The 19,039-nt window shown below is 47.7% G+C and overlaps 2 protein-coding genes across 2 annotated transcripts in view; one reads left to right on the top strand and one right to left on the bottom strand.

The window, feature by feature from the left end:
* The window catches only part of CGREF1 (cell growth regulator with EF-hand domain 1), a 161,391-nt gene that overhangs the window by 34,288 nt on the left and 108,064 nt on the right, over positions 1 to 19,039 (top strand). The gene's annotated exons all lie outside the window — the stretch shown is intronic.
* Positions 1,030 to 17,287, bottom strand: LOC147709618 (uncharacterized). The gene is made up of 3 exons (XM_086925517.1): positions 16,850 to 17,287; positions 1,365 to 1,580; positions 1,030 to 1,293 (listed from the first exon to the last, which is right to left on the bottom strand). The coding sequence occupies exons 1-3, from the start codon at positions 17,285 to 17,287 to the stop codon at positions 1,030 to 1,032; spliced, it is 918 nt and encodes a 305-aa protein (XP_086781643.1).

Raw genomic sequence — 19,039 nt, 5'->3', positions numbered from 1 at the left:
TAGATAGAGAGAGAGAGCGCGATAGATAGAGAGAGAGAGTGCAATAGATAGAGAGAGAGAGCATGCTTGTTACTGTAGTTCCTAGTGTTTAGAATTAAGTGTACATGCAATCCCCGTTTGACTCACCTAACAAACAAGAAATGAGACTGAATATACAACATATGCAGTGTAATTATGTGGCGTGTAATTATGTGGTACTTACTGGTATTTGTAGTGTATGTTGCATTGAGTGCAGTGTAATTATGTGGCGTGTCATTATGTGGCACCGAGTGGTATTTGGAGTGTATGTTGCATTGAGTGCAGTGTAATTATGTGGCGTGTAATTATGTGGTACTGAGTGAGATTTGGAGTGTATGTTGCATTGAGTGCAGTAGTATCACAAAAACGTTGCACTTGACACCCACAAGTACAGTAAAAACATGCAATATTTAAACTACCTTACTGAAGTAATCTTGAAATTTAGGCATATTGCGTACGAAAAGCTCACTCTTTTTAATATGTTTGTAATTATAGATTTTGTTTGTATAAAAGAATCAGGCAAACTATTATTTTGTATAAAAAGTTACATTTTTTATGACATAAACAAAGAAATATTTAAATTTACATAGAATTGCTATTATTCTGGAACTTAGAAAGTTTCAAATCTAGTGTCTGTACATTCTTTCGTCAAAGTAAGTAGTAACAATTTTACAAAAGAATATATGTCAGCATATAAAGTAAAATAGGCATAAGAGTTATAGTAAGAAATAGTGCAGTATTTTTGTAAAATACACTTTACTTACAATGTGTTAAGGCACAACAACGATAAAGTGCAGTATTTTAAGTAATGTACACAATTAACAAAGAAATTCACAGTTCAGAAAACAAAAAATGTGTTAGCGTTGTTAGATAAAACAGTAAATGAAACATTAAATACAGAAGACTATATGAAAAACCAAACAAAAACTAAACAGTATTGTCTTGCAAATGTTTTACGTTACTTACAACCATTTTTTGTAGCGAGTATGGTAAAAAATGTTTATGCTGCAGTTACATTTCTTTAATTATGTCTGTAATGCAACCATTGCAAAATAGTACACTGAGTGTTATCGGCAAATGTGGCATTAACGCATCTTCAAAGTTCTCTGTGTCAGTCTCAATGCCTAAGAAGTCCATTAAAGGTGTATTATTAATGTCCATTGATTGCAAGTGTTCATTTTCTTCTATTTGCACGGTCATTGTGCTTTTCTCTTGGTATGTCTTTTCCATTCCAAATAATGTTACAGTTATGTTTTCTTTCGGTGGTTGAATGACCTATAGAGAAAGTGTTTTAATATTGAGTTTTTTTTTTCTGCATTATGATATTGCTATAAATATTTACTTACTTGTATTGTAGTGTGTCTAGTTGTATTCAATATCTTCTCTCCATTGAACTCGTGTACAGTCATATGTGTAAGCTGTACATATCTTCCAATTTCAATTGTAAAATCAGTGGCCTCTCTCCAGAGACTAATCTTCACTGAATCTGTAGCATCATTAATTGTAATGCTCCTTATTTTAGTCTCTTGGCCTCCGACAAGGATATTTTTAGTATCTTCTGCCTGTAGTACATAAAGTAGACATTTGTTCTAGTCTTTATATAGTCACATTAATGCAAAACAATATGTTCTGTTCTGTTCTGTGCTTGTTGGTTTATTTATAGTTACAAAATTGTTTGAAAAATATAGTATAGACATTTCTATTAGACTCTTTATATAAAAATCAACGTAATACAAAAATCGAACTGTTAGTTATTAGTATCTACAAATTAATGTAGAACAATTTTTGTTTCTTTAGGTATTTTTTAATTACATTAATGCAGTTTGTATGCAAGTGTTGCTGCACTTCTGCATTTTTTTGCAAATGGCAAAGTATATACATTTTGTTACTTACTTTGTATTGCTGTTTATAGTTTACATTTGTATAGACGCATTGGCATAAGTTCTTTATATCACTTTATTTAAATTTGAAGAGCAGTAGTAGTAAGATAAGTAGATAGTAAAGACTAAAATTAAAGGGAAACACTACAGATAAAAGCAAATGGTAGTCCTTCTTTTAACTGCGTGGTACCATTAGCCGCAGAGTGAACACGTTAGTAAGAGGAATAGGGAGGTAGAGAAATTACTTACATGGATCAGGAGAGTATTACCGGACGCTACTATAATTTGGTCGGAGGTGCGTACTCGGAGAGTCTGGGGTGGTGACAGTCCATCATGGTTTCCCAGAGCTGAGTGGTCGCTCCCCAGGGTCCCTCCAAGGTCGCTGGTATCGTATGTAGCGCTTTGCCCTGTGTAACTGGAACTGCTTTGAGTGCCTGTGCCTGCAGATCGCCATTGAGCAAACTTGCTTTGTAATTGATTTGTACTCGGCTAACTCGAGCCTGTCTGCGCGCTGTGCCGCTCTGCTCCCACGGCTGCATTGCTGTCTGTGCCTGCTGCCTACCTGGTCGCCGCTGAGCTTGCCTGCATTTCGATTGTATTCTTAAAGTTCAATTCCACTCGGTTTGCGCGTTTTGCAGTGCTCCCCCCCGCCTCCATTTTGTTGATTGTTGTGCTCGTCTTTGGCCCGCCCCGCCTCCCAGCTGAGACGCCCTCCCACTTAGTTCATCAGCGCTTCCCCTCCTGAAGTCGTCGTGACTTGCTCCTCTTCCCAGAGCTGAGTGGTCGCTCCCCAGGGTCCCTCCAAGGTCGCTGGTATCGTATGTAGCGCTTTGCCCTGTGTAACTGGAACTGCTTTGAGTGCCTGTGCCTGCAGATCGCCATTGAGCAAACTTGCTTTGTAATTGATTTGTACTCGGCTAACTCGAGCCTGTCTGCGCGCTGTGCCGCTCTGCTCCCACGGCTGCATTGCTGTCTGTGCCTGCTGCCTACCTGGTCGCCGCTGAGCTTGCCTGCATTTCGATTGTATTCTTAAAGTGCAATTCCACTCGGTTTGCGCGTTTTGCAGTGCTCCCCCCCCCGCCTCCATTTTGTTGATTGTTGTGCTCGTCTTTGGCCCGCCCCGCCTCCCAGCTGAGACGCCCTCCCACTTAGTTCATCAGCGCTTCCCCTCCTGAAGTCGTCGTGACTTGCTCCTCTTCCCAGAGCTGAGTGGTCGCTCCCCAGGGTCCCTCCAAGGTCGCTGGTATCGTATGTAGCGCTTTGCCCTGTGTAACTGGAACTGCTTTGAGTGCCTGTGCCTGCAGATCGCCATTGAGCAAACTTGCTTTGTAATTGATTTGTACTCGGCTAACTCGAGCCTGTCTGCGCGCTGTGCCGCTCTGCTCCCACGGCTGCATTGCTGTCTGTGCCTGCTGCCTACCTGGTCGCCGCTGAGCTTGCCTGCATTTCGATTGTATTCTTAAAGTGCAATTCCACTCGGTTTGCGCGTTTTGCAGTGCTCCCCCCCGCCTCCATTTTGTTGATTGTTGTGCTCGTCTTTGGCCCGCCCCGCCTCCCAGCTGAGACGCCCTCCCACTTAGTTCATCAGCGCTTCCCCTCCTGAAGTCGTCGTGACTTGCTCCTCTTCCCAGAGCTGAGTGGTCGCTCCTCAGGGTCCCTCCAAGGTCGCTGGTATCGTATGTAGCGCTTTGCCCTGTGTAACTGGAACTGCTTTGAGTGCCTGTGCCTGCAGATCGCCATTGAGCAAACTTGCTTTGTAATTGATTTGTACTCGGCTAACTCGAGCCTGTCTGCGCGCTGTGCCGCTCTGCTCCCACGGCTGCATTGCTGTCTGTGCCTGCTGCCTACCTGGTCGCCGCTGAGCTTGCCTGCATTTCGATTGTATTCTTAAAGTGCAATTTCACTCGGTTTGCGCGTTTTGCAGTGCTCCCCCCCCGCCTCCATTTTGTTGATTGTTGTGCTCGTCTTTGGCCCGCCCCGCCTCCCAGCTGAGACGCCCTCGCCCCTCCCCCTCCACCATCCATATATGACAGCAGGCCAAGCGCGCAGCGTTCACGCGCAGCATCCGCGCCCAACCCGCGCCGAAGGTGCGCCAAAGGTAAGCCCGTCTACGCCCGTCCGCGCCTGGACCGCGCCCAGCGCCAGACCCCCTGGCCCTCGCGCTGCCCAGCCCCCCCGCGTTACCTACGATGCTGCCACCCTCCTAGCCCTTAACCCCGGTCGCGCCCCCTACTGCGTCCAAGCCGCTCCTGGACGCACCCATGGACCGTTCTCCTGCCTCTCCTGCAAATTCATCGGCACCGACAACATCTCCGCCACGACCACAACACAGATTCCCGATCCCAACCACCTAGAATGCATCCTTCTCAACACCCGCTCGGTCCACAGGCACGCCATTGACCTTCGGAACCTACTAGACACCATCTCTCCTGACGTCGCCTTCCTAACGGAAACATGGATGAACGCTTCCTCCGCCCCTGACATCGCCATTGCTATCCCTGAGGACTATAAGATCACACGCAAGGACCGCACCGACCATACAGGAGGCGGAATCGCCATCGTCCATAAGAAATCAATCCGCATCTCAACCAGCTCTGACGCCAACCTCGCTAACTCCGAACACCTTCACTTCCAGATCCACATCGACCCCAAGACCACACTCAGAGGCACCCTCCTCTACAGACCACCAGGACCCCGCGCAAAATTCAGTGAAGACATCACGGACTTCATCACCCCACACGCGCTCCCCTCCAAAGACTACATCCTTCTGGGGGACCTCAACTTCCACCTTGAAAAGACCAACGACGGCAACACCGCCACCCTCTTGGACAACCTAGCCAACCTCGGACTTAAACAACTGGTCACTTCCCCCACCCACATCGCAGGTCACACACTCGACCCCATCCTCACCTCCAGCAACCATGTCTCCTTCAGCCACACTACGGATCTCCTCTGGACTGACCACAGCTGCGTTCACTTCACCTACAACAAGCCGAAACCCATCATCCACCTCCAACCAACTCTACAAAGAAACTGGAACAAAATCACCACGGAGCAGATCTCCACATCGCTCCTTCAAACCTCCCCAGCCCTCTCTTCTAACGCCAACGAAGCCGCCTCTAACCTCACCCTTTGGTTATCCAACACCGCCGACACCTTAGCACCACTGAAAATACGTCAACACAAACTTGGCAGCAAGAAGACCTCCTGGTTCAACGATGACCTCAAGAAGTCCAAGAAACTGTGCCGCTCCCTTGAAAAGGCCTGGAAAAAAGACCCATCCACCAGCAACAAGGACGCCTTCAAAAGCGCCATCCGTACTCACCATCAACTGATCCGAAAAGCCAAGAAAACAGCATTCAAGGATCGACTTGACAACAACGCCCACAACAGCAAGGAACTTTTCAACATCGTCAAGGAATTTTCCAACCCATCAGCCAACTCCAACGACATCACCCCCTCTCAAACCCTCTGCGATTCCCTAGCCTCTTTTTTCCACAACAAGATTGCGGACATCCACAACAGCTTTGACAACCAACCCGGAAGCCAACCCACCCTACCATCAGATGACCATCTTCCCCCCGTTAACACCCTTAACGCCTGGAACCCAATCTCCACTGAGGACACCATCCGCCTGATGAATTCCATCCACTCTGGATCCCCCACAGACCCATGCCCTCACCACATCCTCAACAAAGCAGACTCCATCATAGCTCCGCACCTCCGAGACGTCATCAACTGCTCCTTCAACTCCGCTACCTTCCCAGAAGACTGGAAACACGCTGAACTCACCGCCCTTCTGAAAAAACCAACAGCAGACCCCACCGAACTCAAAAACTACCGCCCCATCTCGCTTCTTCCTTTCCCGGCCAAAGTCATCGAGAAAGCTGTCAACAACCAGCTCGCCGCCTTCCTCGAAGCCAACAATTCACTCGACCCCTCACAATCTGGCTTCCGAGCCGAACACAGCACTGAGACCGCCCTCATCGCAGCAACAGACGACATTCGAACTCTACTGGACAATGGAGACACAGTCGCCCTCATCCTCCTCGACCTCTCCGCAGCCTTCGACACAGTCTGCCACAGCACCCTTTTACAACGCCTCAGAAACATCGGAATCCAAGGAAAGACACTGGAATGGATCACCTCGTTCCTCACCGGAAGAACCCAGAGAGTCCGCCTCCCACCATTCAAGTCCGAGGCCTCTGAAATCATCTGCGGCGTACCACAAGGATCCTCACTCAGTCCCACCCTCTTCAACGTATACATGAGCCCCCTCGCAGCCATCGCCCGCCAACACAACCTCAACATCATCTCTTACGCGGATGACACGCAGCTGATCCTATCTCTCACCAAGGACCCCAGCACCGCCAAAACTAACCTTCACGAAGGAATGAAAGAAGTCGCCGAATGGATGAAACAAAGCCGTCTGAAACTGAACTCAGACAAAACAGAAGTCCTCATCTTGGGTACATCCCCCTCTGCATGGGACAACTCCTGGTGGCCGGAAGCCCTCGGAAAAGCACCCACGCACGGAACCTAGGTGTCATCCTGGACTCCTCACTCTCAATGAACAGACAAGTCAACGCCGTATCCTCTTCCTGCTTCAACATTCTTCGCATGCTCAGAAAAACATTTCGCTGGATCCCCACCGAAACAAGGAAAACAGTCACCCACGCTCTAGTCACGAGCCGTCTGGACTACGGAAACACCCTCTACGCAGGTACCACCGCTAAACTCCAGAAGAAACTACAACGAATCCAAAACGCCTCAGCCAGGCTCATATTAGACATCCCACGCAACGAACACATCTCTGGTCACCTTAAAAACCTCCACTGGCTACCCGTCAATAAGAGGATTACTTTCCGACTGCTTACCCACGCACACAAATCACTCTACGACATCGGACCAAATTGCCTCAACTCTCGACTGTCCTTCTACACCCCCTCCCGCCAACTTCGCTCTTCCAGCCAAGCCTTCGCCACTGTCCCTCGCATCAACAAGACCACCATGGGAGGCAGATCCTTCTCATACCTGGCTGCCAAAACATGGAACTTACTCCCCTCTTACCTCCGCCTCACCCAGAATCACCTAGCGTTCCGAAAGCAGCTTAAAACGTGGATATTTGACAAATAATCCTCCTCCCCTTCCTAAGCGCCTTGAAACCCTCTGGGTATGTAGTGCGCTATATAAATTTCTATGACTTGACTTGACTTGAAAGGGCCTTGGGAATTATCCACAATTGGTTAAGGCTGGAGGACTGCAAGCTGAAGACATTTCAGCTGATTTGCGGAGTGCGCTCAGTAAAGGTCTGCCTATCCCAGACGTGCTGGTTATTTATGTGGGGGCCGAAACTTGGTCCTTGGTGGCAGGCGGGGAGCTAAGGAGGCATCATTCTCCTTTCTTACTTGGATCAGGAGGGCATTGCCAGACACAACCATTATTTGGTCAGAGTTTCTCACTCGGAGAGAGTGGGGGGGCGATGTGCTATGAGCAGCAATGAATACATTAGTGAGAAAAATAAATGAAGAAGTGGAAAAGCGGTTAAGGGGTTCACAGATACTGGTTATTAGACATAGCTTGCTGCAGACATTGACTTCAAAGTGGTTAAGGGGTTCACAGATACTGGTTATTAGACATAGCTTGCTGCAGACATTGACTTCAGAGGAGTATCGGTCAGGGGAGTGCACCTGTACAGGGTAGGGTTGGAGGTGTTTGTGCAAACCATTCTGAGGGCCATTGCCTTACACCCTGGAAGAGTGGCAGGGTGTTAGCGGGGGGGGGCGCTAGGTGGCGCCAGACCAAGATGGCCGCACTGGTGTGAGGCTCCCAAACGGCCGAGCACGCTTCCCTATCCTGCAGTGATCCTGACCGCGAGTATCTGCTTGTAACCTGTCCCATTGTCTGCATCTTTTCGTGCTGATCAAGGCGACACCTCATATGTTCCAGATATCCTTGATTTGGCGAGGACGGAAGCCTGGGACGACCTGAGCGACTCGAGGAGCGGCTGACTGCATGCTTCTGGCGGCCTTGACTGGTTGGGAGGGTCCGGGGCTCTGCGGCCTTTCCAGCAGGGACGAGTGAGCCTGGCCTGCTGAGGGGCGCCCTCCTGCCGAACTCGAGACTACACCTGCACTCCCGAGAAGAGCTCCGGCCGCTGCGCCAGGTGAGGGCTGCCTGCTGGCTGAGGTCCTCCGCAGCCGACTCTCTACCCCCGGTCAGCGCTGACCTTCATTCTTGCTGAGCCCGCCATTGAACCGGCGCGCTGTCCCGCGGCCATCTCGTGCCTTCCTGGACGTCAGCGGGTCATACATACTGACCCACTTACAGTGTGCCACCACTGCCGTATGCACCCGCCTGCCGGACCCTGCATCGCCGCTGCGCGCCCTGGGGGGCCTTCAGTCGTCGCAGCGGGTGAGTGCTGCTTTCTAGCTCTGTGCCTTCGCAGCCCCCCCCCCGGCCGGCGCTGTACCTGTCTCCTGCCTGACACGTCTCCCCACTGCAGCGCTATCCTGCGGCCCTCCCGGACATCTGCATAGCGTGTGTACCAGCCCCCCTTCAGGGCGCCTCTTCCCCGGCTGCCAGGTCGGCCTTGAAGTTTGCCGCGTCTGCTGCTCCCCGCCTCCCACGGCTCTGAGGCCAACACCTGCCTGTGTCTCCCTTGCGGGCGGAGGGCACTGCTCTGCCTGTGCTGTCCTGCGGCCCTCCCGGGCGGCTGCGGATCGGGTGTACCGGCTGCCAGGTCGGACTTGCAGTTTGCCGCTTCTGCTGCTCCCCGCCTCCCTCGGCTCTGAGGCCAACACCTGACTGCCTCTCACTATCGGGTGGCGGGCGCTACTCTGCTTGAGATGTGTGAGCTGCTCTTACTGTCTTCACTACGCAGGGGGTAACCTATACATCTACGTGTCCGCCGGCCGGCCCTCACCTTTGAGCATCCCTCCCGAGGTCGGAGGGGGACCGCCCTACTCCCTGCCGTTTGTCCCTGCTGTGCGTGTGACGTCGCGAGGACCGACGATCACCGTGGTGCACTAACCCATTGACACCAGGGCGGCCCTGCTGTTACGGACGGATTACTCCCTCACCTTCCCTCCACGACTGTGCAGTGCTGCACGCAATACAGGTTGCATCCTGAGGCCCCCTCCCCCTCCACTGGGCAAGGGCACAGGCACAGCCTGTCACGAGACCATAGCTGTCCGGGGCATCTGCGTGGGACGTCGGTCCGCAGTGCTACTATTTCCCCACGTGCTAGCCCTTCACGCTGCCCTCTCCACCAGGGTCCCTGTTTTCAGTTGCACCTTTTGCCACAGACTCCTTAATTTACCAGTCTCCACTACGTTGGATCTGTTGAGAGTTCATTTTCTTCTCTTCTGCTGTGCCCCTCCTGCGCTCTGGCGTCCGCCTCCCCCACTACATCGCAGACGCCCAGAAGAGACATGGGCCGAAGTGACGCACGCCAGTCCAAAATACCCTTTGAATCTAAAAAACAGCCCAAAACAACGCCGGAGCCTGGCGGCAGTCCTCCTGCACCGGCTCCTCCGGAGGAGGACTGGAAGTCATTACTGTTGGGGATGAAACAAAGCCTATCCTCAATCGACGCCAAAATAGACACCATTAATTCACGCATGGACAGCGTGGTTTCTAAACTGGAGCAACATGACACCTGCATTAAGGAAACAGAGGATAGAATCTCGGTTCTTGAAGATGGGGCCTCCTCCACTGGTAAACAGGTCACTCAAATGGACAGGTTGCTTAAACTTATCGCGGACAAGAATGAGGACTTGGAAGCGAGGTCTCGACGCAACAACGTTCGAATTTTAGGCCTTGCGGAATCCACCAACACCGGGAAGATGGAGCCCTTTGTAGAAAACCTGCTTATTGAACTGTTTGGAAAGGAATCCTTCTCCCCACATTTCATCATTGAACGTGCTCATCGATCTCTGGCAGCGCGCCCGCCTCCAGGAGCCCAACCTCGTCCCATCATAGTGCGCTTCCTGAACTATAGAGACCGTGATGCGGTGCTCCAGCGAGCGAGAGCAATGGGGACTGTGCACTACTGCAATACTGCCCTCTCCTTTTTTCCTGATTTCACCCCCTCCGTCCAGGAGGCTAGGCGCAAATTCACTGTGGTTAAAAAGAAACTTCAGGCACAAGAAATCCCATATGCCATGCTATACCCTGCGAAGTTGAAAGTGACATTTCAGGGTACAACGCACTTCTTTCTAAACCCGCAACAAGTTGAGGATTTCCTTAAACACAGCAGAAGAGAACGTACCAGTGACGATGCAACTCAACGCAGATCTGGGTCGAGATCGCCGATGTCGCAACAGGACTAAGAGACTACTTAGCGGTATCGTTTCCTTTTCATAAGGCGCGCAGTGTTCATTTGCTAACAGATGTCTGAGTATTGCTATTCCTTTTTTTTAGGTACCTGATCAGCACGGGGCTTATCGGTCCATGATTCTCCTTCGTGCTCGGTCACCCACCTCCGTCCCACTTTTGGCGACTAGGGTCTCTCCCTGTTGTCTGTGGGTGTAAGTAGGGAGGTGGATTGGTAGGTCTGGTGCCCCTAGTTCTGGTCCCCGAGCGGGCGTACCCCCACTAGCACCCCTTCCCCCCTGCGTGTTGGGTTCTGGATTATGCCTTTTCTGGGTAATACTCTGTTTTCTTTCTGGGTTGTTGGGTGGGGGCTGTATTCCCGGCCAGTTGGGGTTGCCGGTGTGGGTGGGAAGGAAGTATGCTCCACTACCTTCGACATGGAAATGTTCTTTATGCTGTCCCGAGGGGGGATCGGTGGGAGGTTTTTATGGGGAGATTGTACTGTGCTGGATATCCAAAGTGCTTTAATGGTCAATTGTGTGATTGCGAGCTACAAGATTTCTTCTATGTATGAATGGGTGACGTAGGTGATACACTACCATCGCACCAATTTCAGCTATTGTCGTGGAACATTCGGGGGCTGAATAACCCTAGGAAAAAGAGGCAAATTTTAGGTTACCTAGATAGACAGGGCATTTCAATAGCTATGCTGCAGGAAACTCATTTAATGCAGGATAGCTCATCTCTCTTCGCTACCAGGTGGGCCTCCTGCAGGGTTTTTCTCCTCCTATTCCAACTATGCAAGGGGGGTTACAATTCTGGTTAGACGGGGTGTGAACTTCACGCCTGCCGGGACGGACGTGGACCCCGGTGGCAGATACTGTATGATGTGGGGTAAACTACATTCTCATACGGTCCTTTTCGTTTGCTATTATGGCCCCAATGTGGACGACACTTCCTCACTTCTCACGATGTGGGGTAAAATTCAAACTCTGGGCATTAGCCATGTGATACTGGGTGGGGACTTCAACTCCGCGGTGGCACCGGGTATTGACAGATCCCACCCCTGCCGGCACACTACTCCCATACCCAACGTACCCTATCCTCCATAGTTGCTGAACACCACTACATTGATGCATGGCGACACCTCCACCCGTCCCTTAAACAGGGCACTAATTCCTCCGCAGTGCATTCCACTTGGGCGCGACTCGACTACGTGTTCCTATCGGCAGGCCTCACCCCCTGGTTAATCACAGCCCGACACCTGGCCAGGACTTTCTCTGACCATTCCCCGGTTCTTATCTCACTACGCATTCCAATTGAGACCTCCCCCTATTTGAGCTGGCGCCTCAACCCTTCCCATCTCACCGATTCCGCCTTCAGGGCAGACCTTGAACAGGACATCCAAGACTTTTTCGACAGAAATGTGGGATCGGTGTCGGATCTCTCTGTAGTTTGGGAAGCCTTTAAGGTCACCGTTCGGGGATGGTGCATCTCTAAGGGAGGCGGAGTCCTTAAATCTTTGCGAAGTGATCTTCGTAAATTTGAATCCGAACTTCGAGACTTAGAACGGATTGGTACTCGCGAGGCCCGCGATCATGTTACGAATGCCCTCCTTCGGGAGAAACTAAACGACTACGCGGAGGCGGCGGATAGGGAGTGCAAATTCCTCGGCAAACAGCACTCTGCACGGGTTTTCGGTGAGGGGGATAGACCTGGCAGGGCTCTGGCCTACGCGGTCCGGACCCCTAGATACAATAATTTCGTCACTGTCTTGCTTGATGAACAACAAATCCCGCAGCGAAACCTTCCTGAACAGCTCCGCATCCTTACAAATCACTACTCCACCCTCTACACTTCTCAAAGATCGGCTCCTATTAACCTACATCCTTACCTGGAGGACACGGCCATTGCGTGGCTTGGTCCAACCCAACAAAAATTCCTCCACCACATCCTTGAGGTAGATGAAATAAAGGATGCCATCATGTCCATGAAATCGGGCAAATCCCCTGGGTCTGATGGGCTGCCAATCGATTTTTATAAGGCATATGTTCACATCCTTGCCCCAATACTACAAAAAGTTTATTATTCCGCCCTCGAAGTGGGAATCCTCCCGCCCTCGATGCGCGAGGCCCTTATCGCATCTCTCTTGAAACCGGGCAAACCACCTGAGCACTGCGACTCATATAGACCCCTTTCTTTGCTCAATACAGATGTCAAAATCTTAGCTAAGGTACTGGCATCTCGCCTTAACCTGTTGATGGAGCGCCTGGTCCTGCCAGATCAGGCGGGTTTTGTCCCCAACAGGGCGACCTCACATAACCTTCGCACCCTTCAGGCGGTACTGCAAGACATTAACCCCAAGTCCGAAGCTGCGGCAGTGTTCCTCGACGCCACCAAAGCGTTCGATTCCTTTGAGTGGGATTATCTGCTGGCCCTCCTTGAACGCATGGGTATCCCCTTCAGCTTCCTCGATTGGATAAAGTTATTGTACAGCAACCCTAGTGCCTCAGTCTTACTCAATGGGGCCAGGTCGGCTCCGTTTAACATACATAGGGGCACCAGACAAGGCTGCCCCCTTTCCCCAGCCCTCTTTGCGATTGCCATCGAGCCGCTGGCAGCCAAACTTCGTCAGCACCATAATCATCGTTCCCTTATTTATCCGGAGCGTCAGCTCTTAATAGCTCTATATGCTGATGACATGACCCTGTATATAAATAAACTGCAGGAAAACCTTAACCCCATACTACGCGAAGTCACCAAATTCGGTGCGATTTCAGGAATACAAATTAATTGGTCGAAGTCGGCTCTATTCCCCTTAACGGATAAGACCACGCAATTTCCCCTGGACTATCCCTTGATTTGGGAAACGGATGACCTAAAATATCTCGGAGTGGTGGTTTCCCGGAATCGGGAGACCCTCATCAGGGCTAACTATGGTACCGCGCTAGACAAACTTACTGATACAATCACTAAGTGGATCCATCTCCCACTTTCAATGGCAGGACGCGTCTCACTTATAAAGATGGTGGTCCTCCCCAAATTGCTCTACCTCTTTATTAACATACCATACAATCCTGGTTCCCATTTCTTCCGCGCCCCCAATTCCCAATTGTCGAGGCTTATTTGGGGGGGTAAACAGGCCAGGATAAGTCTGAAGACGCTCATGTTACCTTATCACCAGGGTGGGTTCGACGTTCCTAACTTCCAGCGTTATTACGACTGTGCCCAGGGCCACTTCGCCGCGTACTGGCTGCATCCTCCCCCCTTCATGGCCCATTTAGCAGTGGAGGATGGATACATGCGCCCGGTGCAACCGTCGGGCTATCTCTATACTACGCCGAATGTCGCGGACCGAGACCCTACCACAGTCGACTGCACGGTGCAAGCTTGGAGGCGAATTGCGTTTCACATGGAGGTTGAGTTTTTGTACTCACCATGCATGCCTCTAGCACATGACCCTAGATTACGGGTCGCCTGTGAGGAGATTGGCCGTAAACTACTCCTGAAACTGGCGATTCACACGTGGGGTGATTTATACATCCAGGGGCAGTTCCGAACATCGGCGCAATTCTTCAGAGAGAACACTGCCTCGGTCATGGACACGTTTCTCTATGTCCGGCTGAGACAGAACGTTAAGGCAGTTACTCCGAATTTTCCTGACGAGCCAGACACACTGGCCCCTCTGCACTCGCTCTTACAAACGGACAACCCCAAACACGTGGTGTCCATGCTGTACAAGCATGCCCAGCCGTCCCCAACACCGCCTCCACTCAAAGTCCGCAGTGCATGGGACAATGACCTTGGCTCCCCACTGTCAGATGATCAATGGGAAGAGAGCTGCTCACACACTAATGCAGTTACCGGTAATACCCGGCTCCGATTGATACATTTTAAATTCTTGCATCGCATTTACTTTACCCCTTCCAAACTGTTTCGGCTTGGCCTCCGTGACACTGACCATTGCCTTAGATGCGGGGTGGAGGGTGCCGATTTCTTCCACCTGGCGTGGACATGCCCCTCCGTCGCGGCATACTGGCAGGCCATTTTTCGTGCCCTTTCGGATATGGTTGGAGTTGCTATTGATCCCTGTCCTGGGTCGGCCCTGTTAGGTCAATCGGTCTTTGCACTGAAATCACATAGAAAGTTTTTCGCAATGGGCCTTTTATTAGCCAAACGCCATGTAGCCTGTAGATGGGGTAGAGGACGTGCTCCTAAATTCAAAATCTGGCTCGGCATTATGTCAACTTGGCAAGATCACCTCCATAACTATGCCGAACTCTTACCACATAAGTCACGTCCCAAAGATATCTGGGGTCCCCTGTCTGCCTATCTCCTCCGTCAACAGAGTGAGGAGCATCCTGATACTTAAATCCATACCCTTACATGCTGTCCTCCCCTTCTGCTCTCTTATCGTCCTCCTGTACTGATGGACAGACTCCTCTATATCCTGGCAGTTCCTGGTGTCCGGCTTTGGGCTGGTCCGCGACGCATACCTTGCACCTGACTGCGCACTCACGTTAGCAACATGTTACATGTAGCACCACATACATGCCCTTTGCACATTATTGACCTCACTGGGTCGGTTATGAAGCTCCCCCCCTTCCCCCTCCCCCTTATCCCCCTCTTCCCCCTCTTCCCTCTTTGCCCTTACCATGCCAGCCAGAAGTATTTAGTTGGTGCGGAGCCTTCGGGCCTTGATGGAGGTTACTCCTCCTATTTCTTCATGTTGCATTAAGGCTCCTCAACCTCGGATCCTCTGATCCACATACACTGTATGGTGGTATATCATGGGAAGGTCGGTCCCCAGTTGTGTTTGATTTCTGGTTTTCTCTTTCACAAAAAAATTGAAAAAGAAGCCTCAATTGCTTTTTGCTGGTATACAATGTGCTTCGGCCGGTAGATATGACATCTGTACTACCTGAATAGGCCACATTTCTATCGCGGCCGGCCCAGTGGGTTGTAGGCGGCATGCTGTGTTTAAGTACTAATGTTGTGCCCCTTTTTACTTATGGCCTGCTCTGGGCTCCATTCTATGTAGCTGCCGGCCTGCAATTGCAGGGTGTAGGCGTGAAGCTGTGTACTACCTATCACTTTGGTCATCAATAAAGGTTTCAAAAAAAAAAAAAAAAAGGGTGTTAGCGTGGGGGAGGGCAAGGGCGCCAGTGGGGCTCCTTGCCCTGTGGCGGGGTCCTTCATAAGAGAAAAGGCTGGGGGACTCTTTTTGGACGGAAAAACAGTTGACCCTGGAGCAGGGGAGGCAGTTATGGCAGCTCTAGGCTGGCGGGAGAGGGGGCCGTCCTGCTGGTGGTCTTGGACTGTCTGGCTCTACCCTAGTAGCTGGTGGCTTGGAAAAGAGGGTGGTGTTGTGTCCTGCTGGTACAACACGCCTGTAGAGATGCCAATTTGTATATATATGGTAAACTGTGGCGCATATGTATGGGGCACAGCATTTATGTGTGAATTTAATAAATGGTCAATGTGGGAAGTTTTACCCACAACTGAAATGGTGTTTTGGTATAATAATAAAGCTACGCAGAGGACATCAATTATGTGTAAGCGTTTTACTGTGGAGGGGTGAGCCAGGGGTGATGAGCAAATGGCACAAGATATCCTTACTATGAGAGGCCACCCCCGCGGCTAGGGGAGAGGGGCCTTTAGTGGGCATTCTGTGCCCGCCTCAGTAGGTGAGTTTCGATTCTGGATTTAGAAATCATGGGGAGGGTCTCTCTGTAATGTGAGATGCTCGGTGGGCGTCTGAGGACCGTCTCTCCAAGGCAATAAGAGGTGCAGCACCCCTTCTGACGTGTTCATTGCAAGAGTGGAGAAAAACAGGGAAGGAGAGAGGTCGGCGTGTGACATCACGGAGAGGCGAGCGAGGAGCGAGGACGGCTTTGGAGACACTGGTGTTGGTTAGGAGGACGGAAGCGGGAGGAACCTAAGAGGTGCAGCAGCTGCCGTGGACAGGGAGAATGAGAAGCCAGGAGGGCCATGATATCGCGAGCCGCCTAGCCACATTCACTAGGGCATTGTGCATAGTAATATTTTGCTTTTTGTAACATATATAAAGCGCTTTACTTACTTTGTATTAGTAGTTGATTGCTTGTTTTCATTTGGCATAAAATGTTGATTTACTGTTTCGCAAAAATTGTTATGGAGGCTATAGTGAATATTATAAAAGTTTTTTAAATAAAATTATATTAAAAAAACAATTGTATAGTAATTACTTGCAGATAGCATTGTACAATTTGTTTTGTTGTACAAGTACTTATTTGAAACAAGTAAATGCTTTGCTGGTAAGTTGTATTGTGCATAGTAATATTTTGTTTTTTGTAACATATATAAAGTATTTTACTTACTCTGTATTAGTAGGTAATTGCTTTTTTCTGCATGTCATAAGATGTTGATTTAATGTTAAAAAAAATATTGTCATGCAGGCTATAGTGATATCATAAAACAGTCTTTTAAATATGATCATATGCATATTATAAGTTGTAGAATAAGATAAGTAGTATGAACATTGCAAGTCACATTTAAAAAGAGACAGTTATGACTGTACAATTGCAATTTTTTTTAGGAGAATGAGAAAGAAAGGCAAATGGCTGTAGGTAAAATAATAATGAAACACCGCTTACTTCTGTTATTGTCCCTGACACACTCAGTAGTGTCCTCACAGCAGCTCCACATACAGCTTTTATCGCAGACACTGGTGGTGCTGGTGGCTGTAGAATGCATTCAGCTTCTTGGATAATACCTGTTGAAATTGTAAGCAGTGGCATTCTTGCTATTTTCGTTTGCTTTGTTAATAACAATATATTATTTTTGAAAATGTAATTGCGAATTACTAATCCATTTTGCTCTTTTGTTTGCATATAGTAATCTTCATTATAACATGTTGCTTTTATAGTGCTAGTTTCATCAGCTAAAGCCATATGGTACAAAACTTTATTTTCTTGTTTGGAATTCCGATAATAAGTTTTTTCTGAACATTTGATGATGTTGACACGTAGTGCTTTCTGGTACGGCTTTGAATCAACTTGTTTGATGCTCTTTAATTCTTCAATGGAAATCATCTGGAAAATATAATGCAACCATTAAGAAACATTATAGTCAATCATGCAAAGTCAGTACTTTCTTAGGGTAACATTTTCAAACAGGTAATCAAATAGCTATCCATATTGGTTTGTGATCACTGTAATATGATTCTAATGTGCCGTAATTTGTAAGATGTGCATTTGTAAAAATGTGGTCTAGTAAAGAGTTGTAATCTGTTGTAGGTGTGTTTATTTTCTGTTCACAAGCAAAATTTGTTTCCATGTAACTTTTTAGTAGTTTGCTATTGTATGTTGTTTGTTGTAGGTCAATATTAAAATCACCCATTATGATGACATATTTATGATGTGGATATGCATTTAATGTAGAACTTAAAATTGTTAACAATGCTTGTATTGCAACTTTTGGTGGTTTGTATATAATTACTATTAAGTATTGTGTGTTGTTAATTGTTTGTGTGAATTGCAAAATGTCAATTTGTTGTTCTGTTGTAAAAATGGGATTTTTAACATGTTGTTTGTTGTAATATATAGCTATTCCATGTTTTGTCTGTGTGTTATAAAATTTGTCAAATAACAAACAATTATAATGATCAATATTATATGTTCCGTTAGGTGTTCTGTGTGTAACATTTATTTCAGTTAGACATAACACATCAGCATTTAATATATTAGCATCAGTTTTTGTAGTGATCTTATGTTATGTGCTATAAGTGTGAAACTTTTGTTATATTGATGTATTTGTGGTATAGAAATTTGTAATAACATATGTGTTTTCATGTGAAACATCTCTTCGTGTACTTTAAAGTGTGTTAATATTTTATCTTCTTTAAAGTTTTTAATATATATGTTTTTTAAAGACTTTGCTCTGCTAATTGCTACATAATGTAAGTGGTGTGTTTTGCTATTCGTAAAATGTATATATAATGGTTCTATTGTTTCACCTTGAGTTCTATGTATACTGCGTGCAGATGATTTCCGTAATGGAAACTGTTTTCGTACTATTGTTATTAATTTTTTGCTGTATTGGAAATTACGAGAAATAGGTAATATTGGTGTCCAACTGTGAGAAATATTTGTTTTGTAAAGGTGTTTGTTTTGTTGTCTTGTTTGTGTGCCTATTTTGTGATTGTCAAAATGCATCCAAACAAAAATTTGATATTTTTTGTAGTTTCTACATATTCAACTATACCTGTTGCACCATTAGTTAAACCATCATTTACATTAATATTAGAAGTTACATCATAACGTAATTTAATGGCAATATTTAATATCTTTGCCAATGACATTGTTTGTGTTGTATTGGTAGGTAATTTTTGTAAGATTGCTTCTTTTACTTCTGCACTTAGATCTCCTAGTACTGTAACTATAGCTACTGTAGTATACATTGGATAGTGTTTGATATGTTGCATTAAAACATTGTGATTTATTTCATTAACTTAATTGTTAGTAAACATTATATATGGTATAGACTGTATTATGCTTGAGTCTGGTTCTATTTCTCGTGATTTCAAAGTTTGAGCATCATCATTTGTTTGTTCACCTATTCTTAGTCTATTGAGCATTTGTGCAAATGGTATATCATTTATTTGCCTTATAACTTTTGTAAGTTCAAACATTTTAAAATGTGTTTGCCATAAGTTTGTACTTAATTGTCCATACATATATTTTGAGTTCTCAAATATATATGTATCAAAAACTGGTTTTAATTGGTAAAAGTCTCCAATTGCTAATATTGATATCCCTCCAAATGGTTCATTAGATGCTTTTATT

The sequence above is a fragment of the Lissotriton vulgaris genome, chromosome 6, assembly GCF_964263255.1.
Source record: "Lissotriton vulgaris chromosome 6, aLisVul1.2, whole genome shotgun sequence".
In the NCBI taxonomy this organism is placed as follows: Eukaryota; Metazoa; Chordata; class Amphibia; order Caudata; family Salamandridae; genus Lissotriton; species Lissotriton vulgaris.
This window is presented reverse-complemented; position numbering and strand designations above follow the sequence as displayed.

Coding starts and splice junctions, on each gene's coding strand:
- LOC147709618 (XM_086925517.1), bottom strand. CDS start 17,287: ATGATTTCCATTGAAGAATTAAAGAGCATCAAACAAGTTGATTCAAAG. Junction 1,581..16,849: donor TGTCAGGGACAATAACAGAA/GTAAGCGGTGTT, acceptor TATGTACTACAG/GCAGAAGATACTAAAAATAT. Junction 1,294..1,364: donor CTAGACACACTACAATACAA/GTAAGTAAATAT, acceptor CTTTCTCTATAG/GTCATTCAACCACCGAAAGA.